The 26154-nt window shown below is 43.1% G+C and overlaps 3 protein-coding genes across 8 annotated transcripts; 2 read left to right on the top strand and 1 right to left on the bottom strand.

Moving 5' to 3' along the window:
- Window positions 1-7688, bottom strand: Ack (activated Cdc42 kinase). The gene is made up of 4 exons (XM_076444500.1): window positions 7000-7688; window positions 5992-6534; window positions 2556-5798; window positions 1-2327 (listed from the first exon to the last, which is right to left on the bottom strand). The coding sequence occupies exons 2-4, from the start codon at window positions 6513-6515 to the stop codon at window positions 2228-2230; spliced, it is 3867 nt and encodes a 1288-aa protein (XP_076300615.1). The 5' UTR covers window positions 6516-6534; window positions 7000-7688; the 3' UTR covers window positions 1-2227.
- Window positions 7689-8389: 701 nt separating this feature from the next.
- On the top strand, window positions 8390-24014 carry LOC143218916 (neprilysin-1). 5 transcript variants are annotated; one of them, XM_076444537.1, is made up of 16 exons: window positions 8390-8561; window positions 9137-9328; window positions 11910-12118; window positions 12469-12826; window positions 12896-13199; window positions 13905-14127; window positions 17480-17518; window positions 20052-20297; window positions 20722-20930; window positions 21092-21271; window positions 21619-22047; window positions 22108-22290; window positions 22503-22665; window positions 22749-23065; window positions 23155-23423; window positions 23484-24014. In XM_076444537.1, the coding sequence occupies exons 5-16, from the start codon at window positions 13092-13094 to the stop codon at window positions 23485-23487; spliced, it is 2370 nt and encodes a 789-aa protein (XP_076300652.1). In that variant the 5' UTR covers window positions 8390-8561; window positions 9137-9328; window positions 11910-12118; window positions 12469-12826; window positions 12896-13091; the 3' UTR covers window positions 23488-24014. The 5 variants fall into 5 exon arrangements, with proteins under 5 accessions (XP_076300652.1, XP_076300649.1, XP_076300648.1 ...); XM_076444534.1 differs by having other exon boundaries at window positions 11910-12096; window positions 12469-13199; XM_076444533.1 differs by having other exon boundaries at window positions 11910-12114; window positions 12469-13199.
- An 851-nt stretch (window positions 24015-24865) lies between these two features.
- Window positions 24866-25589, top strand: Cox7c (Cytochrome c oxidase subunit 7C). 2 transcript variants are annotated; one of them, XM_076444589.1, is made up of 3 exons: window positions 24866-25055; window positions 25295-25413; window positions 25477-25589. In XM_076444589.1, exons 1-2 carry the CDS (start codon window positions 24975-24977, stop codon window positions 25406-25408), a joined length of 195 nt encoding a protein of 64 aa, XP_076300704.1. In that variant the 5' UTR covers window positions 24866-24974; the 3' UTR covers window positions 25409-25413; window positions 25477-25589. The 2 variants fall into 2 exon arrangements, with proteins under 2 accessions (XP_076300704.1, XP_076300703.1); XM_076444588.1 differs by having other exon boundaries at window positions 24875-25055; window positions 25491-25589.
- The last annotated feature ends 565 nt before the right edge of the window (window positions 25590-26154 follow it).

Here is a 26154-nt window from a genome sequence, read left to right as displayed (position 1 = left end):
CCGGAATTAGGCGAAAGACAATCAGCACTCGCACACACTCTAGTTACAGCTTAAACTCAGTCGCTAATCGGCTATGTACACTCCTGTCACGCAAATAAACCCTACTCGTCGGCCTACCCCTAAAAAGGACAACGCCTCTACCTCCGACAGTACCGCCTAGAGCCTTTAGTAACGCATATCACAGTTACAAATTGAATGATCCGTCATTTGCCACGTTCGCATTTCTCGCAGCGCAAGCTTTCCATTCCCCGTGCTAACAGAATCATGTTGCAACGCTTCAACCGCCCCTCGTTTTTTACCCTTCGACACTAGAAACACCGACTCGAATCCAACCCTCGCTGTAGAAATCACAAAAATTTATTCATTTTACAATTGACTTCCCACAGAAAGCTCTGGCAGTTCTAGTGTCAAATCAACAAACTCTGTTACATTTACAGTGACTCCCATTAACATTCGGACGCTATAAAAAGATCATAACTTTTTTAATATTAAACTATACGATCTGAGCTTTTTCGAGAAGTTAGAGCAATTGGTTTACTGCGTATTGTGAAGTGATGTTTTTACGAAAATTGCGATTGATCGGAATTGGAGAGAAAATACGAAAGTTGCGTTTTATAACTTTCCAGAAAAGTTCTCGTCTTTTTAAGAGTGTTGGAATATTAATGGGAATCGCCGTATAATTAAATATCATACGCTATCCAGAAACCAAAAGCTGGACGTATTACCACCCTAGCGGCTCCGAGAGCAACCCTTACGAATATCATCTTATCTTCGTATGTTTTAAAACAGAATATTGTTTATGCAATTTCTCGACCGGCAGTTCAGACGTCAGTCAGCGATCAGACTTTTACTTTCTACTGGAAAAAGTAAGATTCCAGAGTAGTCGATCCTCGTTCGAGGGTCCTCGTTGACCCGTCTCGTTTCCGGTCACGCGGGCCTAATTACGGGCCGTGTAATTATCGACAGGTTCCGGTCGTTAAGCGATGGTACATTGCTAGTTTAGTTTGCGCGAACGAATTTCTCAACGTTTGCCTTTTCGACGATAGGAAGACGCTCAATCGTTAATCCTTGTTTTTCTAATTACCGGCAGTGGTGGATTATTACAAAAATGATGAAAACCAGGCCCCAGCTATGCTTTCGGCAAAAATTAGAAGAACTTTTTGAATACTAAGTTCACGGGCGACTAGAAGTCACTACTTTACATTAACTTATAAAAACAACGAGAATTCGTCTATACAAATTGTTAGCTATTCTTTTTTTATCAGAAATTAATTTATTGAATGATTTCTCAGCATCTCTACAAACTCGATAATCGTAAATTAAAAATATTAGAACGCGTCCCATGAACCTAGTTGTCAATTTTAAAAAATACGACACTTTTGGGTGGGGGTCTTCAAAAGCATAATCCGCCACTGATCGTCGCTTACAATTTAAATGAAATACTGTTACGGTACTCATGCGAAGACGTTCTAATCGTCCGGACACCGGTATATAAATGAATGAAAAAAATATTCATCGGGTCATGATAAAACGGCAGAAGAAACTGTCAATTCGTTTTTTTTCTTCCTACTCGACACGCCAAACGACAGAGTATATAATACGTTAAAAAAATAATACGAACAATCTCCGGAAACTTTTCGAACACCCTCCCACCCGTTCGCCCGTTCCATATCGAAACGTTTGGAAACAATCGCACGCACGCTGGCTCGAAAGCGATTTTTGTTTTGCTCGCTTGATATACACGCAACGATTCGCTACGGAAGCTCGCATCGTTCTCTGGAATGCAATACCGTTTTTCCTTTTTCATTTACAGCTGCTAATAATCGAATCGCTTTGACAGTCGGCTATCTCGACTCGCGAAGAAAACTCTTGGCCCTTGGATCTTGATGAAACCATGGTTTTTAGAGAGCTGGGGCTAAGGTCCGCACGATTAATGTAGCATCGAAGAATAAAGTGATTTGAAAGTCACTTTTTGCAAATTGTTACTAAAAAAATCCCGTGTCCCCTATTTCGCGTAGTTTCAGCAAAATCGTAAGGACCAGCTGGTTCCGTTAATATGTACATCGTTTCCGAGAAAAAAAAGAAAAGAAATACAATGTCCTTGCTCGTAACCGTAGCCTCGTTTGCGCGTGTATGGCTGTCACTTGTAAATACATTTCTATACGTGTCGACGCTACAGTTATTTTACATCTCCAGAAACAATGACCGTCCAGCTTCGCAATCGTTTTCATCTGACCTGGTCCAGCAACAGAGAAGCGGCGAGGTCTACGTCGTACTCAGTCCTCTTCAGAGCACCCTCGCACTCCTGTCTGCCCGCCAAGCCCAGTCTGCAACGATATCAAACTCTTTAATAACAATTATCTAAATCATTCACTGCCACAGTGCCACGCTGCGACACAGACGTTAGTCTAGTAAGTAGAAGTTAGTCTACAGGGTGAGTCACGAATCGTGATCAGCTTAGATTGCTTTCATCAGCTCGGATTAGATTTGTTTAGCTAAAATAATAGTTCAAGGAGAGCTTTAAGAGGGTAGACTCGTCTCCACACCTAACTCACCTAACAAGGGACTCGATCTTGGCCTGCCTGTCTTTGAGGATCTGCTTGGCGGCCTGGTTGGTGTCCCATCCAGTGGCCTGCAAAGCCGTGAGTATCTCTTGCTGGGAGGCGTCGTTGGTTTCCCTCTGTACCTTCATCACTTTGCTGGCGCGGAATTCGTCGTTCAGAGACATGACCAGCTGCTGCGAGGCGCCGGTAAGTGGGGGACTAACTCCGGAGGGGTACGCGGAGGTGGATGGGGCTAATTGAGTATTAATAACGGTCTCGTTCATTTGCGGTAGCATCGCGGTGCGCACCGTGGGGGCTTGTTGGGGCACCATGACAACCTCCTGCGGCTGGTTCGTGTGCGCTAGCTGCAGCAGATTCGGACTATTCGGCAGATTGGATTTGATTACGGGACACTGACTCTGCAGACCGTTTTGTACAGACTTCATGGGGCTCCATGCGGGTGGCGGAGGATTATATACCGGCGGTTGCTTCAGATGAGGACTAAAGTCGCAGGGGTGTTGTTGAGCGGAGAAACTCCTCACCAAAGTAGCTGCTTTCGATTGTTGTTGCTGTTGTTGATGCTGCTGCTGCTGCTGCTGCTGCATAGAACTGGCAGCAGCAGCGGTTGCCTCCGAATAATGACTATGACTTAGATTACTGGAGTCGGGGGCGGACGAGGTGCTCGCGGCGAAGTAGTTCCTGAGGATATTCTGTTGGACGGTCTTGTTGTACAGCGTGTTGAACTCGTTCTGAGAAAGTTGATCGAGATTCGGCACCGTCTGCTTCAGCTCCGCGTACACCTGCTCCGACAACACCGCGCTGGCTGGTTTCGGGACCACGCCGCTCGGTTGCTGTTGGACTGGTTGAAGATCGTTCTGGATCTGCGTGATCCCGTGGCTGGAGGTCGACAGAGGAAGACTGGGCAAGTGGCTGGCTTGGTTCGCAGTCGCTGCTACCGGTGGCGGCGGCTGCGCGTGGTTCATATTCGGTTTGGCGACGATGCACGGGCTGGCCAGATTGCCAAGGTTGCTGGGCGCGATCTGCAGCAGGTTCAGATTGGCTGGCGGGTTGCCAAGTACCCGGTTCACGTTCGCTTCGACAGGGTAAGCATTTTGCTGAGACACCTGCACCTGCTGCCAAATCTGGCCGACCATCTGGTCAGTCGTTGTGTCCAACATCCGCTGCTCAGGCTGCGCGCGTGGCTGCTGGATGTTCGTTGTCTTCGACTGCCAGGAGTTCTGCACCTTGGTCGGTAGATTGCTGGCCCTGTGGTCGATCTGCGGGGACTTCGGCTTCACCGATTGAGGCGGTGGCCTTAGAGCAGGAATTGCGTTCTCCTGGTGCTTGTTCACCGACGAGTAAGACTCGGATGTTCCTGCAGCCTCCTGGCTGGCGTTCATATTCTTGCTGGCTTCCTTCTCGCCCAAATGCTTCTCCAGCTCCGCCAGAAACGCCGGGTCTAGCTTCTTTGGGGAGACGGTACGAGTGTTGATGGTCAGCTCGTTCATGCTCTGGGCCAGATCGTGGTTCGATTTCGGCTTCGGAGAACTCTCGTTTGGGGCGACAGGTGGAGGAGGAGGTGCATCGGAACCTTGAAGGTTGCGAGAGGCTACGTTTACGTAGGTCTGCTGCGCCTCGCTCTGCAGGTCCTCGGGCCAGGTCGACCAGCTCGCCATGGGCGGACTGGGCTTGTCGATCTCGCTATAGTGATTCTGAGAATACACGCTACCCTCCTCGGCATCGACGTTCACGTTCAAGTTGATATTATCGTTTCGATTCTCCTTATTCAAGTTTATGGAATAATGATTCACATCCGGCGTAGCCTCCGACGCGAAGTAATTCACGCTTTCCTGACTGCCAGCGGCGTCTTGGTTCTGCACGTTCCCGTAGGTCTGGGTCTTGAAGTACCGGCTGCTCATGTCCGACGGCACCTGGCTGTAGTACCTCGAGTGCGGCAGCTTCATGAACACCGCGGATGTGTCGAACGGGTCCGAGTAAGCGGGATCCACGTTCCCTGGGAAATTTGCGTAGGTTCTAGGGTCGTCTTCCTGCCAGTTGGCCTGTTGTCGGTCCATGTCGTCGATGGGCTCGTCCAGGATATTCACCACTCGTCGACAAGCGGTGTCCTGTTGCGCGACGCTGGTGTTCACCATCTCCTCGGGTGATAAATCGATCAGGCTACCTTCCTGGTTACCCGCCGCGCCAATCGAGTTCGTCGACTTCACCGGGCTGGCTCGAATGTCGTTCTGGAACCTCGTGTAGTTGAATTGTTTGCGCGATCGGGGCGTACCGCTGAAGAACTTCTTCTTCAGATGGCTGTCCGCGCCGGGGGCAACGCCTACCACATCGGGAGGCTCCATAGGGTTGCGCAGATACACGTCGTCTATGTAGATGGGACTGCCCCAGCTTTTGCCGAACGGGGCACCGTGACCGGTGTGGATGAAGGAGTTCTCCAGAGGTTTGCTGATGTCCTCCGGCTGCCTGCGTCTCATCGGATCCACCAAACAACGTGGGAACAGCCCGATTTGATAGGTACGCTGGTTCTGACCCTTCCACCAGTAGTTCTCGGGCCGACCGTCCAAAATCACTATCTGATCGCCCTGCTCGATAGTCATCTTGTTGGCCTCGTCAAAGCTGTTCACCGCCTTCATCACGGCGGGCACCATTCCCGTCAGCGACGTCTTCAGCGTCGCGAACATCGGCCTCTCCGCCGGATCTCGCGACCAGCAGCGCAACATCAATTGATACATAACCGGCGGAGTCGCGTCCGGTTCGTGCAACCGTTCCCCTTCTTTCTCGATCTTCCTCAAAATTTCCGAGCCGTTCAGTCCGACCCACGGCTCCTCGCCGAACGTCAACATCTCCCACAACGTCACACCGAACATCCAAACGTCCGACGCGTGGCTGAACTGCCGGGCTTTCAACGATTCCGGCGCGCACCAGGGAAACGGCACTCTCTTATGCTCAGTCATCACGTAACAGTCTTCTTGCTGGGGCAGGGCTCTCATTAGGCCAAAGTCACCGATTTTCACTTTATCCACGGAGCTCAACAACACGTTCCTGCACGCCAGGTCCCGGTGCAGGAAACGCTTCGCCTCCAGGTACGCCATCCCCGTGGCGACCTGCAGTGCGTAGTTGCACAACGTTAATACTGAAATCCTGCCACACTGTTTCCGCAGGTAATCCAACAGTGCTCCCAACGGTGCGAGCTCCGTCACCATCATCATCGGCTGCGACAGTACCACGCCGTACAATCTGCAAAGATGAAACGGTTAACCAACCGATCGAACAACTTCTTTATGTAATAGTTTATAGAGAGGACAGTACCTCGCTGACTGTAAACCAAGCAACATGCACATTCAATGAACAACTTTTATAAAAGCCTGGCAACAGCCACAGATTATAAACTATTACATTAACAAATACTCGCTTTGGCTACGGCGCATACCTGATGAGATTATGATGATCCAGAGTGTGCATCGACTGGACTTCGGACACAAAGTCTTCTATCACGCTGGGTTGCGTCAACGCATCTGCCTTGAGAACCTTCACAGCCACCGGCAATACCCTGCCCGAAGGTGAGGTCCACTCTCCTCGTCTAACCACGCCGAAGGTACCGTCCCCTAACTTGGTCGACAACGTCACATCCTTATCCTGAATGAGACAGGTCAGCCCGGAGGTGCCTTCGACCGGCTGTGAAGCTCGTTTAGTGGTTTTGGCGCTGCTGCCGGGCCTGATCTTGGTGATCAGGTTCTTCTTCCATTGCGTGTTCCTCTTTTTCTTAACGGCGTCCAGCAATCTCCTGATGCCAGGCTTGCCCAGCCCGATCTTCTCCAAATCCTCCGGCTGCACGTAATCGAAATGATGCAGCCGGGTGACTTGCATTTCATCCCGTATCCTCGTGAAAAACTGGGACAGCTGGACGTCGTGCAACAGTTCCTGCAGCCATTCTGTTCCCTCATCCTCTGCCATGTTCAGTTATTCTAATACTCTGGAACCGACAACACAAAAGTTATAAATAGTTTGATGGTTGTACGTATCTACAAGTTTATTGAGAACCAGGGAAAAGTTAGATACAAAGTAGAATTCGATTAGTATAATAGCTGGCGTTACAGAATCACTTTATGGGCCGTGTCCCAATCATAGTGTTTACTATCGAATGAGGCCTCCCGTGAACAGGAAGCGGAATGTCTAAAAGCAAAGGGAAGCAGAAGCGAGATGCTTGATCTACGTATCGAATACACCACCAATATGTTTGTAACAGTGTACGTCGATAGAGAAACCGAAAGAGAAGCAATTATAGCAGACAGGAAAGCAGAGAGGCTAAGCAGAGAGGGACAATAGAATTCGGCAAGGACCAACAAAACAGATTAATTAGCGGCCGGGGTCGGAGAGGGGGAGCGGAAAAATCGTGCTGAAACCGGTCGAGGGGGTGGAATAGCGTGTCTCTGGTCACCTTTCAGCGGAAGAAGCAATTAAGCCTCCATTCTGTCGGCGCGAGGAGTCCGTTGTTCCTCGGGACGCGATCGGGGAACCCAATCCGGCGAAATTCAGGCGGAATCATCACCGCAACATTCTCTCGGTTCACCTTACGGACTTGTTCTGGAAATTTGTCGCGAAACGTTTAGGGACACAGGACGCTCACCAAGACGCACAGCGAACGGTTCGCGGAAAAGTCTCTCCCGGGATGGTCGTGGAAAAGGGCCGTAACGCGAAAGCCGAGTATATCACGGGAACCTTCGCGTCCGAGCTTGAGCCGCACGCTGTCCGAGAGACTTTCACCGTACGAATTTCTCACGCAGCGCATTGTTGTGCACCTTTAACCTAAAACGTCCCGTCCGCACTCTGTGCGCCCACCCGATCTGTATTCTTGCTCACCAAAACAGAGATATATGCAATCTATAGAGACACACGGGCCACCTTTTGTAACGACAGCGTCGTCGCCCCGACAATAGCTCGTCTCTCACATCGTGCGACGACCCCCCCTTGTAAACGAACACCGTTTGCCCGCCCCCCTTTCTTTTTACGCCTATTTGCCAGATTTTCGTACGCCAGCACTGCTTGCCAGTCCAGAATGCAAACAAAAAACCCAGCCGCACCACGGGAACGCTATTTTGCTACTGCCACGGACCACGCAGTGTTGAGATACAGTGATCAATCAGATATATTGTGCGCTTTCTTCGCGCATGCGCCAGTTTCGCCAGGAACGTATCTACGTTCTAAGTTTGTGGAGTAAGTAGTCGGGAACTGTTATATTACTGGTAAAAGTATAGGAGAGTACCGGACGAGTTCAGAAATTCATATATTATACAGGGTGAACCACGAATTGTGACCAGTAGAGATTACATATTCTGTTATTAGCAGAGTCCGATCGAAAATGTTTTTATCAGGTATAGCATGGTTTCAAGAAAGCTTCCACGTGATATGTAATAGCGATTTCGCGTATGCGCGAAAAACTCGCACAATATCTCATGACTGCTGAGATATTGGCCAAGATTTCTCGTGCATGCGCGTCCAAAACAGTAACGTATCTATTTATATTATGATGACGTCGTATAGTGGAGCAGTTACACTGGGGCAGTTACACTGCTGTACAAAAGAAAGAAGCATCCGGCCATATTAAAAAATTGAATATAGTTCTGAGAATGTGTTATTGCGGATTATCTAATGCAATAAGTCAATCATTGTACAATACAATTTCTACATATAAAGATATTGTTGAAAGTACCGATATTTTGCGGGGTGTTCAAAGTACCCCATTTTATCGAGAATTTTACTTTACTGAGGCTAACCACTGGGACCGCGCAATGGATGCAGCCAAACGGCCCTGGCCGAGATGCCGCGCCATCTTGCACCGTTGCAGAAATCGATGCGAAACTACGAATCCGGATTTTCCTCGAACCGCACGCTGGCACGCTTTACAAGATCGATTTCATGCGGATTTTCGATCTATGTTCTTCGTAGATCTTTTCTGCTACTGCATGGTGGCATGAAAAACGTTTGGGAGGCTTTCAGCAGGTAATTCGAGAGGCCGGCAGAGACTTTTTCAGACAGGCAGAGAGGTTTTCATTGTGTTTATTTTGATATGTTAAGAACGAAGATGTTATTGCGATGTTTATTGGCAGTTCCCCCGCGTTCTACTTTCTGCATTTCCTGCCAGAGTTTCAGGGCGTATGAAAGAATAATAATTGTGTGTTTGGCCGCGAGCTAGTCGCATGGTTTCTGAATGGTGACGGCGATAATTATGAACTCGATAATTATCATTATTGTGTCACCAATATCTGTAGCGCAGAATTCCTCTCTCGCATTTTAATAGCAGCGTACAACCGTCTTTTGTATGCAATAATGTATTCAGAGCATGTCCCATCGAGACATCGTTGCGTCACACTGTTCAATAATTCAAAAAATGTATTGCTAATTCGTTTGTTGCACTGTATCGGGTTCTCGTGTTAACTTTATCTTAACTGTATGCATTTTTCAGAAATATATATCGTTCTCTGATAAAATATTGTAGATAATAAGATGAAAATTGAAGGGGTTACAGAAATGAAAATTGATAATGCATTATTATTGCTGTATTTCTATTGTTGCAGCGTTATCGTAAGACGTTGCAGAGTTCTATGCGTGACTTCAAGATTACGATAATGGCGTGAAACCACAATGACAGCGCATGCTTGATATCGACTTGTAGCAGCAACAGCCTCGTGAAACGCAGTCCTAGCCGCAGCAGCAACAGCAACACAAAATGGGGATAAATGGGATGGTGAATAAGAACCGTCCTGATGGTAAGACACAAGAGAAAATATTTAAACACCTCGCCATTTCTTCGACTCGAATAAATTTTTTAAACATTCGATTTTAGTCTCCCAATAGTTAAAATCACATTCGAAAATTTAACTACTGAAAAATATATTATACAAATTTTTCCGACTCGATTTAAATCATTCAATTTTTCAAATTCCACTTTCAAATTCTTCCATTCCAGAATATGTTTATTCAAATTTTTCTTATCAGTCTTGCAAGCCTAACTAAATGTTTTCACTTCGAGGTCTTTAGAATTACATTTGAAACACATACGTTTCAATTCTTTAAATTGCGATTGAATAGTTATTCAAATTCTTCTTTTTAACTCGTGTTTCATTTCTTCTATTTTTACACCCTTCTGGGAAGCTTTTAAACAATGAAGCGAGCAACACTAAAAATTCGTGGCAAAAAGAATGTCCTGGACGTTGCGCAGTACGCGGACAGTCGCTGCGTGTCAAAGGGATTCAGAAATCGTGTTACCTGCTCGTCAAAAATATAGAAAAGAGAAAGAAAAGAGCGATGTCGCTTTGAGTTTATGCTTGGGGCGCAGCCGCGCTGAAATTCCCTCACTCAATATAGCATTGACCGTCGCTCGTGATTTTCCGGATTTTCCACGCCGACAAGGGAAAATAAATAATTCATCCCGGATGAAACGATTTTCCAAAGGAAATTCATCCTCCACTGAACAATCCCTCTTTAAATAAATTGTAAAACAAATTCCTCTTCTCTTGCATCCCTAAAAAACAACAATGTTGAAAACAGATTTTCCAGGATTGTTCTATTTCGTAATCGGTATCACCTTGGTTAGTGGTGATAATACAAAAGTCATTGTGTGGTTGATTTTCATGTATAGCGATTGTTCGAATAATCCGGCGCGTGGGACGAGCCGACAATCGTTCCCGGTCGATTTTTAATAAATTCCCTCGTCGCGTTATGCTAATTGTTTGCCCTGGTAATCGACGGTGGTTCAAGTGGACGTTTGTTTGAACGCGAGAGGAGTGTCACCGGAAACGCGAGGTCGCTTGTTGCATCTGTGACGGCGCGTAAACAATTGGCGGCTGGTCGAGGGGGTTGGCTTTTGTTCGCGCTACCATCTATTGTCACTCTTTCGTCCACTTTTCCACAGAAATTTCAATGCGTAGGAATTTAGAAATGTTTTCGAATACCGGGAACCGAACGCTTCACATGCGAGCTCTGTAACTTAATATAATTTGTTGGAAATAACTACCCACCCCCAACCAACCTTTTCGAGAATTTCAATTTAAACGGAAATATTTGTGCAATTGATTTATTCATTTGGTCGATCGTATTCGTGCTAGTAATTTAAGAAATTATTGTAAATATCCCGATTTAAATAACGATGATACTAACGATTTATCATTGTAACGAACTAAATTCTAATCGTACACTTAGCTAGTGAAACTGTTGAACACTCGATGGAAAATGTGTTTATATAATCGTTATTAAAAATAATTGTTATGCTACATTGCAGCATGCTGCAGCTTTTCTCGCGCATCGTCTGCCTCACCCTCACTCCACTTGCTTCAGCAAAGTGCATTGTAAATATTCAACCGTGACATTGTGCACAATAACCGCTTGTTGCACGTGTCCCGACGGTTCTATAGTAGTTTTGTTTGTTCAACATTTAAAAATTCCCGTGCACAATTACCGGCGGGCAATTAACTAAAAATGAATTTTATACGTGAATTCATACGCGATCTACTCAAATCTTTCAGCTTCTACGATTGATCCAAAGTAATTTGCCGAACCATTTTGATAGAATATTTGGATTTCTTTTTGAAGGGATAATTTTTCAGGGTTGCGATTTTATCGCCGAGAACGACGTTTATAAAATATTGTTGTTCAGCAGAAATTTTGCAGAAGAAGCAATTGTGTTCATCGGCTGTCGTAGTAGAAAATGTGTACAGTGGAGGGGAGAGGGATGATCAGAGGGTTGAAAGGATTTAACAGTCGAATGACCCTCTCAGCCAGGTAGACCGGTGCTAAAGAAACGTGAATATAATTAGTCGGATGCATCGTGACTAATAAAATCAGTCCTGGCTGTAAACAATTTATTTCGCGTCGACAGTTTCGTTTATATTAATTTTTATATCGATTGCTGTTCGAAAATCTGCTTGAAACAATCGACATTTCCGAGTTAAAAATGCAGAAGATTACAATTCAATATATTTAAACATTCAGGCTCGATTTTTCTGTAAATAATTCCACATTGATTTTTACTAAAATCATGATAGAACTAATTTCTTAATTTCTACATAGATCGAATTTTAAGGTTTCTATATAAGTTGTTAACGTTCTCGGTAATTTATGGAATGCAACGCGACCTAAAATAACCACTTTGTATTACAAGAATTGATATAAAATAGAGGTATTAATAGATAATCCGCGATACCGATCGATACCGAGGACTGATAGAAAATATTTTCAACTTGCCGTCGACTTTGAGAGCTTGGTAGCGACAAGATAAAACTGTTTCAAACAATAATATAGAGATATATTTCGTTATTATAATCGCCTTTCCATATTTTCCATAATTTCTAGCGCGCTACCTCCCAAGACGAGCAGAGAATGACAAGGGAGGGAGAAAGTGGTTGGTCCGTCGAGGAGGGTGAATTTCGGCAGATAGAAGACGGCGGCAGTGCGTGCACCGCAGATAAATCAACAAAAAATCATTTATTTGGAGGCGTCAATTCGCGATCAACCAAAATCATCCCCCGGATCTTATAAGGTCGCAATACGTCGCACAGTGGGTAAACTTGACCTAACTCGATTCTCAAAATCAAAGAACTTTCGATAGAAATGAGCTTCAATTAAAAAAAAATTCATCGCTCTACCTCATTTCTATCGAAAATTCTTTGATTTTGAATCGAGTTAGGTCAAATTTACCCACTGTGCGTCGCAGGTAAATGAAACGTACGCTTGTTTAATATCCATTACAACGTAAATCCCAAAGGTCATTTCAATTACAATTGAAAATGCCGGTCTTCTAAGACTGCTGAATTAAAACGAAATATCGGTTGCAACGAAAAAAAGCGTGCTCTGGCACTTTACAAATAAAGTATACTAGAGATTTCTAAAAAACTTGTTTACTTGTGGCCAGGATTTTCGAGCTCTGCGATCGACGGTGCTGTTTGAATCGCGCGTGATCGGATCGCGGTGCAATCGCGTTGAATCGCGGAGACAATGCACCACCTGTCAGCCCCCTCCTCGTGAGATAGTAAACAAACCGGAGGGTTGCGAAGGGTGAGGAAGGCGGAAGTGGAGGGGGAAGGAACACGACGAGGTGGCGCGAGACTGGTAGGTGTCCGTGGCACTCAGTAGCACCGCGGTCACAGATCCTTTCGGAGCTGAGAAGCCTCTGCCTTCGTTCGCCGATCTCCACACACCTAGCAACGTGACGAAGCCAGTCTCACCGCGAACCTCGCGGTCCACAACCGATTCCTCCGGAAGCTCTAGAGGTCAGTGCCTGAAAGAAGAAGTCTCGAGAAAGAAAGTGTCCTTGATGACCGAGGAGAAGTGACCCGTAGATGACCACGAGTCGCGAGTGAAACGGTTCCGAGAGGTCGTATCCCATTGATCCGAGTGGCTGAGACCGCCTTGATCGCGAGCAGCCGCGATGTCAACGTTACACCGGTCGTTGACACAGTTCCCGGGTTGAGAATCGGACGTTTCACCGTTGCTCCAGTTCGGATAAAGGACCCCGGGGACTCTCGGGGACCAACAATGAAGGCCGAGGGCAACAACGGCTACATCAGGGCTACCGTCATCAACGAACAGACCGGGGCCCCACCTGGCCCAAGCCTCGAGACACCTGCCGCTAATGCTATCCAGGTAGGAAACCCCGAGGGCCTCTTCTCCCCCTTGATCGGGCCTTAATTGGATTAGGGCTGCGGTCGGAAACTACGGCTCTCTTTGGTTACACTCTAAATCGTTATACTGCTCTGGTATTTGACTCTTTCGACTAATGAGTTTGCCGACCGCTGGATTAGGGTATGGGACGATGGATCTGGGATTATGAGGGGTTTCAGGGTGCTGGTGGAAGTCCCCTTCAGCCGACGGCAGTATTAATCGAATAATACATATAGTAATTGTACACCATCGGTCTCGTTGATTTTAATTGGACAGATTATAAAATTCAATCGACAGTAATTGACCAGAGTTAGAATTTGATTTCAGTTTATCAGAGGTTACTAACATACACCGATAGAAAACACCTCTGAAGTGGTTTCAATTGACCTGAATTGAATTTTTATATTAAATTACCTGTATTTTCTTTCGTATTTTGCTATTTTAAATTACACGTGCTCATTTGTGTTATAAACGCATAAAATCCGCAGGCTAGCAATTATAATCTAGCAAAATACATAATATACCAACCAGATCGAACCGACGCGACGCCAGAAACGTTTCTATTCCTCCGTTACGATCCAGCTAACAAAGATTATGGCCAAAGCTGATCTGAACCATGTCCCGACCAGGTTACTGAACCCACCAGCCTAGTTAGTCCAAAACGGAGCGTAATCTATCCGATTGCAGGTGACCTACGTGCCACATGGTAACACAACGATCACGGATCTCCATAATCCTGGCAACGATCGAGGACCGATTACAAGGGCTACGTCGATCACGCGGAGATGGCGAGAACCGGTGAACAGGCAACAATTGTTGCTCGTGCTGGCTATCACGCTACTCGCCACTTGCGTCTTCATTCTGCTACTGCTGGCGCTGAACACGAGCCGCGAGTGCGCTCAGGAGGCTCGTAAGTTGAATTAACCCTAAACGGTAGGCCGGTTATAGTGATTCCGGTTTAATTGAGCGGCGGCGGCCGATTGCCCGTGCCATGCCGCCGCGCCGCGCCGCGCCGTCTTCGAAACGGATAGAGAGGTGTCAGCGATGTGTAACAGCTAACTAGCCGTTGGATTAGATGCTGTGACGCGTGGGCGGGTTAGATGTCCCCGCGAACAAGTAGAATGGGATGGAATTAGATGGCAGAGATCGCCGCTACCAAGTCCGATCCCCCGGAGTCTGGTTATTGAAGTCGACGAGGACTCGTCTAACGGGTGCCGCGAAAATCCAGCCACCAGCTCGAATTCTAGCTAACCGAGAATAATTAAATCAATGTCGTGTACATGTTAAGATTTCTGATATAGATTCTAATAGTTTCTGCACTCCAAATCAAATTCAACCTTATGCAAATCAATTTGCAAATGAAATTCAACGTTTTGCAAAGCAATTTCACCTATTAGGAATACTTTCATTTTAGAAATTGAAATCCATCATTTCTCCGCTTGAGATAACGTAAAAATAATGGATTTCTTTTTCTCCAACCTAATACATACAGTAGTGGACAAAAGTTTATAGGACGCTCTAAAGAAGACGATAACTATTTTAATATTGTAATGTTTAACTACAAACGTTTAAAGATGGTAAAAATTGCAGATTCGGCCTCTAACTCCAATAAATCTAAGGATTCTTACATCTTTCAATGCTTGTCGTTTTTTCCCGAATCAACCGATTTCGATGAAATTTTTACAGTGCGTATAATTGACACAGACCTACAAAACGTATTTTTTAAATTTTCAATTTAGGCCCACATAAAAAAGTTAAAAATTCAACTTTTTGTATTTTTTCAACAATTCTGACCAATTGCAATTTTTGGAAAAATTTCTTTTCACATCCGCGGATGAAGGATAGGTGACTTGAATTTTAAGGTTGACGAGAGCAAGTGGAAAATCGAGCTACAAATATTCTTTTGAACGGATCAGAAATAGTTGCGTTTAATTTTGAAGTTGCCGATCGATCTACCGGGTGGTCCGAAAACGAGCTTCCGCAGTCTACTACTTCAGATGAAAATAAACTAAGAAACGAAGTGAAACGAAGTCGACCTCGCTTCTGACCCACTCGGTGTCACGATTTATCACTGAACAGGAATAGATTTGAACAGACTGTGGATCTGAAAAGTCACAGAAAAAGAAGACCCGACAGAAAATTATATTTTGAGAGACTATACTGTTATCTTTCTCAAAACATTGATTGCTTTCGTTTATTAATGGACCACCCTGTGTACAAACCTCAGTGCTCGACTGTAAGTGAATACAGAATACGACTGACAAGTGTATAGCCGGATGATGACACAAGAAAAGTAGTTAAACTACTAGTTTAATTCATCTATGTGTCATCGCATTGATAAACTAATTCACATCTGACCAAACGGTGTGACCATTTCTATTAGATCACGAGCTTGAATAGCATAACCGTGTAGACTTTGGTTGGATCTAGTTCTTCCCTCTGCTACGGTAACGACGACTCAATTTCAGCCCTACAGTTTCTTCGAATAAAGCAATTGCTGTATTGTAGAATATATTCTGTTCAAAAATTCGAGACAGGATTCTCTGTCGAAGCATGACGAAACACGAAAATTGTCGGGCGCGTTTCAGCGGAACGCGTTCTCGCGTCAGAAACGAACATCGATCAGCCGAATCGAATCGAATTGAGTCGAGGCTATCAAGTTCCACTCGAAAAGGCCGCTTCTCGCCGTGTTACCTCACAGCCGCCGGCAGAATTAATCGTATCACCAGCGTCCATAAGCGTTCGGCGAAATGAGATCGTAATGTATTTATATTATCCGTTAAGCGATCGATTAGGCGCTATACTGAAAATTCGGCGCCCCTCCGAAACTAAACTAACTAAAAAAAGTTCTCCGCCTCCGCAAAGTCGTATTTTTATCGATGGAAATATCAAAGCAACAGATTGGATACATTAAAAATTATTATTATTATATACGCACCGAGGTTCTTTTATACAAATGTTTACGGTTGTTTACAGTAGAACTGAGAAAAGCAAAAATAAACGTAACAAAAAAAAGGTCAACCTACAATTTACATAAGATGGGGCAAACACGAAACTAAACAAATACAGGTACGATATTAACCCTTTGCACTCGAATGCCGACTCTGAGGCGCCAGTGAGAATTGCCACATCATTATTTGAAACAGTTTTTAAATTATTTAATTCTTCTGTACTCTAGAAATGGCTAAAAATTAAAATGTCGTGCGAGAGAACAGGTTCAATTGCATACGAATAGCGTAAAAAAGATTATATGGAATAGAAATCTTCTAGGTTGAAAGATACATCTTGATGTCGGAATTAAAATTGCTTCGAGTCCAAAGGGTTAACAAATAAGCTTGCGTAATTTTCCTTTGAAAGCCTGTAACGTGCCATTGAAAAGATCAATATTATTATACAGTACGTTTGAGCTTGCAATAATGCGATTTAAAGGATTTATTACTCCATATGTGGATTTGGATTTCATTGTTTGAAATCCTGCTCTCGTTCTCAAAACACGTTCAGGTACGTAGAAATTGTTTTGCCTCAGGAGTGCGGGACAATCTATATTATTATTTATCAAATGTTAAAAATAAAGCTCTGGTCGGATACTATTCTGCGATCAGATAATGTTTCCAGGTTGACTATGTTTAATATTTTAGAGTAATCATGATCAAAGATGGACATTGGATTGTTTGTCTTACATGCACGAAACTTGAGAAATTCATGCTGCACTCTCTCGAGCATGATTAAAATTTTAAAATGGACATTTTTACAAAATCGTGCATTATTTAATGATTTTCGTAGACATCAAATCTCATTTTCAGTGTTAGTTACATTTGCAGGTCTAAAATAAATAAAAATCGTATTAGATTCTGTTTAATTTTATACTCTAGTGTATTCCTTAAACATTTTTAGAACCCATATAAATGGGTTCTAAACATTTGATTGGACATTAAGCGTTGAACACATTGTTGGAAAAAAACTGGACTGGTTGCTCGATGTTCTAAGAAAAAGTCAGTGGCTGGATTTTACGAGATTAACGGACTGGCATTTAAATGGAGTTAAATGAGTTAATAGGGAAATTTTGCCGTCGGACAACAACGTGATTCGTTGGTTTTTCTTGTTCGTTGTTTCTTTTCGTTGTGCCGCAGAAAATTACATTCTCGCGGCAGTTTTACGTAAATTAGTTGTATTGATGTGTCTCTCTCCCTCTCCCTCTCTCCTTTTTTTTTGTCTGGTGACTTTAATGCTGCGACTGGATAGAGACTTCGTTCTTCTTTCAGGTCCGAACGTCTGCATGACGGAGGAGTGCGTCAGAACAGGTAAACTTACGATCGTCTTTCAAACAATTGTCTAATTAATAAACGTAGTTCATCAATTTTTGCTAACTAAAAAGCTGTACAAGTACGAAAATATCTGTCCAACATTTGCAATTGCGCAACGAACTGGGAAGTATATTTATATTCGATTGTTTAATCAATACCGGATCAACAGTCGGTCAAACGTCGTGATTTCTGCGTGATTGTGAATCGAATTTGCGGTACTCGGTCAGCAAGCAATTCCGCGGGGATATCGTGTAATCCGATTTGCGACGGTGGCCGGGCGTTCAACGCAATTCCCGAAGACCACCAATCGGTTTTGGCCGATCTGATTACGTTTTCGTCCTCGACCGACTCGGACGTTCGCCTGATCTCATGGTGCCCCATAGAAAGTCGATGACACACATTTATTTGTTTGCAAGCATGAAGCAAAAAATTGGCGGGCCAAATTAATTATTCAAATACGTGTGTAGGTTTCGCGCTCCAAATTCACCCTTTTGCAAATCAATTTCACCCGTGAAGAATATTGAAAATTAATTATTTATTTAGATTAAACCGTTCGATATTTCGACGTGGCGCAGTGGCACTTTCGATTAACTTAACTGTGCGAGGTAGTCCTGTGGGAGCTTAACGTCTCGATAGGATAATCGAGTGAGGACGGGGCTCGCTCTATGATCTCAGGATTAATTGCGAATAACTAACACCTCCAATCGATATCAACTCATTTTTCTTAATATAATCGGTAGACTGCCCTAGTAGCACAAAACTAATGGATAAATATTTTTTTCAAATATTGGAAAAATATTTTTTAAGCCACACTTTTTTATATGAGAATAATATTGGATCTGAATATTGTATACATATACAAGAAATGTAAGTTTAATGTTGGAGCGGCGCGGCGCTGCAACACATATTTTTCCATGTTAAACGTTACACCAAAAATTTCCTGCATATTAAAAAAACAGTATCACATAAAGATTCATTTTATAACGAGAAAAAATATTTCTTTCACAATATGAAACAAATATTATCTGTATATTAGGGATAAATATTCTATTTCTAAAATATGAAATAAAGATTCACTTTATATGATATTTAGATAAAACTATTTTTCTCGTAACATAAAATAGATATTTCCTGCATATTTAAAAAATATATTTGATACTTAATGGAAAATAAATATTGTATGTATATTTGAATATTAAAAACAGATTGAATCTCTTTTTAATTTGTAATATTATATGAATGTGTATACAATATTTTGTGCTACTAGAGAAGGGTGCGGATGTTTATGTGATTTTTAATTTATGTAGGCGATTTATAGGACAGTGTAGTTACGTAAAATCTTATTTTCTTCTTGTAAAATCTTATATTTATTTAAATTCACTGGAATTTTATGTTCTAGAATTTTAACGATAACGATCCGCAGTCTAATAATATCAGTTAAACAATTATTCTCCTCTGTAATGATCTTTTTTCTACGAACACGTTGAATAACATTGTTTGTGCGTTCCGGAATGTAAATTGGCAAATTCCTAGTGCCTTTCGAATTTCCGCATTCTTCCGCGCGAATATTTCCATTAAGTTGCTGTTAGTTTTTCATTCCGGTAGAAAAAGTCGACGGAGTTGATTTATCAATATTTTAAAATTATATCGAGGACGTGCGTTTTTGGTATTGCGAAGATTATTAGCGGAACGTGTGTTCTTGTTCCCCTGCTTGAATGTGCAAAAACGTGAAAGCTGCCTTTTGCATACGCGACGCCTTATTTTCTCTACAATTTTAAAATTCAGGTCGAGCACACCGTTCTCTTCCGCCTTTTTCACGTAGAATCCGAGCTTAATTAATGCTCTTTATTCTGAACCGGACGGTTTCGCATTTTGCACTCTCGAGAATTGCTGACATTGCGTTTTCTAATGTTGTTTATACATTGCTGCAATATTAACGCCGAATATTCGCCATGAAAATGTTGAAAATATTCTACACTTGTCCGACTGTTCTCTGAAATTTCATTAACACCTTGCCGTAACATTTTCTGTACAGCTACAATGATTAAAACGTCTTTATCCCGAAAAATGTCTTAAATACATATTGATTACAAACGAATCAAATTTGATTTCATCCGAAAAGAAAGGTGTAACGTTCGTACTTGTTAGACTTTGTTCAAATCTTCATCTGACTCGTTAATCCGGGCGTTGGTAAGGTGGGAAAATATATCGTAAGTGGTAAGGTGGGGTATCACAGACCCCCCAAAATAATATATTGTATTATAGAAATAAATACCCCTTTTTCATAAATATAAGATTAGTTATTGCTTAAGCGGCTTGTAATTTATCAGAGTAAAAACGCAGATCCACGAAATTAAATTTTTATTATTCAAAAATACTAGTGACAACTGTCACGCGTTGTTACAATGTTACGATCAATCTAAAATCTCTGGGGTTTGTGAGACCCCACGTAACTAACGCCGGGTTAAAATGCGGCAATTATTTCTATTGAAAAATAAAATCAACTGATAGACGAACAACCGTATTTCAGCTGCCAGCCTTTTGTCGGCGATGGACCGTACCGCTGCACCATGCGAGAACTTCTTTCAGTACGCGTGCGGTGCATGGAACCAACTGCACGTGATACCTGAAGACAAAAGCTCGATCAGCACCTTCGAAGTGCTAGCCCACCAGCTGCAAGTGAGTCTGAAGCATTTGCTGGAAGAACCGGCGAACAACAAGGACAACGACGCGACCCTGAAGGCGAAGAGGTTCTACAAATCATGCATGGACATCCGTGGGTACAACGAAAATTTTTTTCGAACGTGTCCTCTATACCTCCACTCTCTTCCTATCAAATTACCCTAAACAGATAAGCAATTCGTTACCGTCCTCATCAAGATCTTCACTTGATGAGTCTGCCTATAATCATAAGTCGCTGAAAAAATCTCTGCGCCGGGTGTGGGACCGGGTTTGAGCTCGGGTTTGAGCCTCTGAATCGGCTCAACGGGTGGCCACTTCGAAACTTCTTAAATATATGAATACTAAAGGTCTATGTTATGGTTGTTATCATTTGGTTTTTCAAAGTTCGTTGATCTGACAGAATTATAATAAGAAATGTTTAACTCCGTTATTTCTTGTCACCCTGTACATCTTCTGATTTTTGTCATAAATGTTCCTTCATGAACCTTCATCTTGAGTGTTTAAAATGCTTCGAACAGCTCGGATCAGGGAGATCGGGGATGCTCCTTTGAAGAGGACCTTGAAACTACTTGGAGGATGGCCAGCGGTGGTTGGTTCGAGCTGGAAGCCACCGGTCTATCCGATCGAGGTGCTCCTAGGTCGACTACGTGGCGAATATAACGAAGGCGTGCTGCTGGAACAATGGGTTGGACCGGATGACAAGAACTCCTCTGCCAACATCCTCCAGGTGCGCCGGCAAAGTAAGGCCCCTTGGTCGACGTCTGCACTGTATGAGAGTCGCGATGGGTAGTAAACTAAACTGGCTTCTTCGATAGACATCGAATCAGTTTTCTCCATGGGTCACCTCGCCGAGGGCATGTCCTTTTAATTGTTTGATGTTCTTTGCAGCTGGACCAGATGCAGCTGGCACTTCCGAGCAGGGACTACTACCTGAACAAGAGCAGCGAGGCTGCGCTCAGAGCGTACCATCGTTACATGACCAGCGTCGCTGTGTTGCTCGGAGCGAACCCCAAAACCGCACCCCAAGAGTTCGAGCAAGTCATCCTCCTGGAGCAACAGTTGGCCAATGTGAGCATTTGCTGGTATCTTCTTTAAAAATTGTGTACAGTTAAAAATAATGCGGAAATCACGAATAGGCGCCCACATAAAGAAGTTAAAAATTCAACTTTTAGTATTTTTTCAACAATTCCGATGAATTGTAATTTTTGAAAAAATTTCTTTTCACATCCTTTAGTAAACTAATTGCTCTAGCTTTCCCAAAAAAGTTCAAATCGTATAGTACAATATTAAAAAAGTTATCGTCTTCTTCAGAGCGGTCTTAACCTTTTGTCCGCTACCGTATATGTATCCTGCTGCTGTCGAAATCCGAGCAAACCTCGAGCATTCTGCTTACTGGGCTGTTCTTTACGTTCCAGGTGTCCTTACCGGAGGCAGATAGACACGACACATCCGCAATTTACCGAAAAGTGACTCTGCGAGAGCTCCAGCTTGAAATTCCACAATTGAATTGGAGAATCTACCTGCAGGAGTTGATCAACGCTTCCATAACAGAGCAGGAGCCTATCGTAGCGTACGGGATGAAGTATTTCGTGCACATGGGTCGCATCATAGAGAAGACAGACCGCAGGACACTGCACAATTATATCCTCTGGCGACTGGTCATGTCGATAATCCCACACATGATAGACGACTACCAGCAAAAGAGCGTAGAGTTCAAGAGGATCCTGTTGGGTATACTGAGCGAAAGCAACAGATGGGCCCAGTGCGTCGAGTGGACCAATAAGAAGCTGGGAATGGCTGTAGGCGCTCTGTTCATTCGTGACAACTTCAATCATGAGAGCAAGGTGATTATTAACCGTCTTCGTCAAGCGTTCGCAAACCGTGAAGCATGATTTTATATTCAGGAGACCGCTCTGGAGATGATCCACACTATACGAGAAGCGTTCAATGAACTGCTGGCAGAAAATCATTGGATGGACGATGAGACTAGAGCGGTTGCTAAGAGCAAAGCTGACTCCATGATTGAGAGGATTGGCTACCCCGAGTTCCTGAAGGACCCCGTCGAACTTTCCAAGGAGTACTTAATGGTGAGTAGCTCCGACGTTGCTCGGACATTGTTTAACCCTCGGTTACTCGCACTCCATTCTCAACATAACTGTTTAAATAACTACTTCAATGCGCAATAGATATTTGCTAGCACAGACGACACCTTTGTTTACGCTCGAAACACTGGATTTAATGTTTCGAGATTATAAGTACTGATTGATTGAAAGGTAATAATGTTCTTGACCCCTCACAGTTGAATATCTCCGAGAACCATTTCCTGGAGAATGTCCTGGCGGTGTTGAAGTACGCAGCTTATCACAATCTCAGAGAATTGAGGAAGCCCGTTGACAAGGACAAGTGGTCCACCGACCCTGCTATCGTTAACGCCTTCTACAATCCTAATAAAAACGATATCGGTGAGCGCCCTCGAAGCCCAACAACATTCTTACCAACTTGTAACTTCTATTTTTTCGTAATTACTCGACTGCCTTCGCTACAGTCTTCCCAGCGGGGATTCTGCAACCCCTCTTCTACTCCCAGCACTTCCCAAAGTCGCTGAACTACGGAGGCATCGGAGTGGTGATAGGTCACGAGATCACTCATGGTTTCGACGACAAGGGTCGTCAGTTCGACAAGGATGGGAACATAATGCAATGGTGGAATAACGCGACTGTCGGAGCTTTTCGAAAGAGGGCCGAGTGCATTGTCAGACAGTACTCCAACTACAAATTACAAGACATCGGTTTGAACATCAACGGGAGGATGACACAGGGGGAGAACATTGCAGACAACGGAGGCCTGAAGCAATCCTTCAGGGTAATTGCACAGGACAATTAACAATAATTGTATTCTATCAAATCGGAAGCTTCATAATCTTCTTTTACACGACAATCATTCATTGAAAGGCATACAGGAAATGGGTATCGATACACGGAGAGGAGCCTTTGCTTCCTGGCATTAATCTGACGCACGACCAACTGTTCTTTCTAAATTATGCGCAAATTTGGTGCGGTTCCATGAGGCCAGAGGATGCTTTAACAAAAATCAGAAGCAGCGTTCACTCTCCGGGCCCTATACGAGTCTTGGGACCCCTCTCTAACAGCGAAGACTTTGCCAGGGCCTACGACTGTCCTCCGGATTCTCCGATGAATCCGAAACACAAATGCAGCGTTTGGTAAGTTAAAACATACTAGAAAGTTTTAATCTCATTTTTATTGTAAATTTATCATTCAAGGTAAATGCTGGGAGGAAACAGAAGGTGTAACAATTTTCTTACTGTGAATCGTTGAGCTAAAACTCCAGGAGAAAATCATCGTCATCATCATTCACGATGGGACCACAGGAAAAATAGAATTTACATCGTCGTGGTACACCGTGGATGGGAGTATTGCTTTAGAAAGAGATCGAGAGAAATTTCGAGGGGATTGTATCAGTGTGAGTGTACGTCTCGAATGCATGTTTTAACATTACAGCCTAAAATCCCATGAACGAGACTAACGCATGTATATAAGGATTGTTTCGCTTGTGGTACTCGTGTATGTTTTGTATCCGCTCGTTCTCCAACAACGAGCCGTTGTGCAATTTTTAAGGAAACATATATAATAACTGTTCTTAATTATATCAAATCTACTTGGAGACAATCGAGGATACATCGCCGGGAAATCGACTAGGTATAAATGAGAGGATAATAGATTTAGAAACGTGTTTAAGGAATATTTGCTTGATTAATTGGACGTTTATTTAACAAATAAAAACTTTAATAGAACATGCTGTGGTTCTTTTAAGTTGACAGTATATTTCCCATCAAGGTGCCAAGGAAGATACCTGTAATTCTAAAGTAAATCTTGGTTTCATTTTATTGTCATTTCTCTTTATTATTTAAAAATCGAGGTAATTTAGTAGTAATACACAGTGTTCATTTATAGATTACTTTGCTTTTGAATGAATTTCACAAATATTGAACTGTGCCGCCATCTACTGGTGACGGGAATAGGAAAATTATAATATCTCGAGAACCAATCGGATGGCGCCACTCTCTTCTTCTAATTTGACCACGTATTGTAATGTATTTGGTGAAAAATAAAGAATATTAGTTACAACAGTTAATGTGTTCTTTCTTTCACAATCGTATGCATGACAAAGATCTCGAAAATTAAGAGAATAAAAAATTATATATATCTATATAATATAACTAGATATATCTAATATATCCTATATTTATCCTATATCTCGCCTGTGGTGGTAATTGCCACATTGCCACACATTGCCCATGTCGCTGAATATCACAGAGATAAATCTCGTCGGTGGCTCAGCTCAGACACACACCTTTTATGTTTCAACCTCATGTAGTTCCCTAGTTGACCTTCCATTTCGACAGAGTCGGTAATTCAGAACCGTAGACAGAACCAGTCAGTAAGGTAGACTATAACCTCAAAATGTAATCGAGGCTCTGTGAAATATGAATAAATTGAGCAATAATTAGCATGTCTGCTACTATTAATATATGTTTAGGTGTATATCTCGTCTGTTTAGCTTCGACCGAAGAGGATTAGTAATTTTCCTAACCTCATACAAATAAGTTACCGACTGAAAGGACGATCGAATTTGTTGAATTCGAGGCGTGCGCGTAGCAGACGATAGCCATAGCCATCGCCATTTACAATAGACCCTGCATAAGAATCATTTTAGTGAAGAACGTGGGGTGGATCAAAGTAATTACAGCAAAATGTTTTCGCGACACGTGAGGACCTTCGTGACCAGTGCCGTGAGAAGAAGCGACCATGGACCAGATACTTACCCCGGCACTGTGAGTATAAAATAATAATCCGTAATTGCGTAATTGTTATACAACAATGATGCCACATTTATGATCGAATTCCAAGCTTCAAAGTCGCAACATCGAAATGCGCATAAAACGAACACGAGCATGTCCTCGAATTCTGACCGAAAAAACGCTCGATCGTTAATCCCGTTAATTCTATCGTGAAGTAAAACATGTTATTTTATGTCGAAGGAGGTTAGAATTGTGGAAATTGATTTTTACAGAATCTTCCCTTCAGCATTATGAACAGATACAAACTCACAGCGACGTTCATCCTGTTCTTCGGCAGTGGATACGCCATACCATTCCTGATCCTTCGCCACCAACTGTTGAAATAAGTTATGTAAGTTATTCTTCTTGATCTTGACCCCTTTGTACATCGAGTTCGTATAAATAATTATTTCAGTTGTCTACTTTCAGCTGCCTACCAGTATTCATTTTAGCCAGTTCCTGTGTACCTACGCTCTGTGGCTCACGGTGCTATTTCTAATAATGGGATATTAAATTAATGTGATCGAACGAAGGTCTTTATCTGTTTCTATAACCCTTCACCCTTTTGTAATGTTTGGTTCTAATAATCAGTGGCATTTCGACCGAGCGTAAATTCAGCGAGTGCTACGATAGGAATAAAATGTGATACTATCTCTAAGGCTGTAAGAAACAGAGGTACATTTCATTGAAGTCCAAAGGGGAGCTAATGAAAGTCATGAGAAATTATTATTCAACGAATATATAGCTTGGATATTCCATGATACCCAGAAAAAAATTTATGGAGCACTAAAACTGACTGTTTTACATTACTTTATAAATTACAACGAGATTGCTATTCGAATTTTTAAATAGATTGAATAATTCCTCACGGATGCATCTTTGCAATCTCGACGATCGTAAATTAAAATTGTTAAAATTTGAAGAGAGAAATTCTGATCTCGTTTATCAACGCGTTTCTCCACTCTATTATCAGTGTAGTACATTCTTCGTCATCGCCTGCACACGATAATAAAAATCTATTGCATATAATTACATCAGCCAAATGAAAAGCCGTGATTCATGTAAATAAATCCCCTCTACATTCGACATCTCT

Source organism: Lasioglossum baleicum, chromosome 20, assembly GCF_051020765.1.
Source record: "Lasioglossum baleicum chromosome 20, iyLasBale1, whole genome shotgun sequence".
Lineage (NCBI taxonomy): Eukaryota > Metazoa > Arthropoda > Insecta > Hymenoptera > Halictidae > Lasioglossum > Lasioglossum baleicum.
This window is presented reverse-complemented; position numbering and strand designations above follow the sequence as displayed.

Excerpts from the sequence above, each read along its gene's own strand:
- Ack (XM_076444500.1), bottom strand. The coding sequence starts at position 6,515 with ATGGCAGAGGATGAGGGAACAGAATGGCTGCAGGAACTGTTGCACGAC. Across the intron at positions 5,799-5,991 it reads GATCATCATAATCTCATCAG|ATTGTACGGCGTGGTACTGT; the intron begins GTATGCGCCGTA and ends TCATCTTTGCAG. Across the intron at positions 2,328-2,555 it reads AAGATCGAGTCCCTTGTTAG|ACTGGGCTTGGCGGGCAGAC; the intron begins GTGAGTTAGGTG and ends ATATCGTTGCAG.
- LOC143218916 (XM_076444534.1), top strand. The coding sequence starts at position 13,092 with ATGAAGGCCGAGGGCAACAACGGCTACATCAGGGCTACCGTCATCAAC. Across the intron at positions 14,128-17,479 it reads CGAGTGCGCTCAGGAGGCTC|GTCCGAACGTCTGCATGACG; the intron begins GTAAGTTGAATT and ends TTCTTCTTTCAG. Across the intron at positions 23,066-23,154 it reads GCCTGAAGCAATCCTTCAGG|GCATACAGGAAATGGGTATC; the intron begins GTAATTGCACAG and ends ATTCATTGAAAG.
- Cox7c (XM_076444589.1), top strand. The coding sequence starts at position 24,975 with ATGTTTTCGCGACACGTGAGGACCTTCGTGACCAGTGCCGTGAGAAGA. Across the intron at positions 25,056-25,294 it reads CAGATACTTACCCCGGCACT|AATCTTCCCTTCAGCATTAT; the intron begins GTGAGTATAAAA and ends TGATTTTTACAG.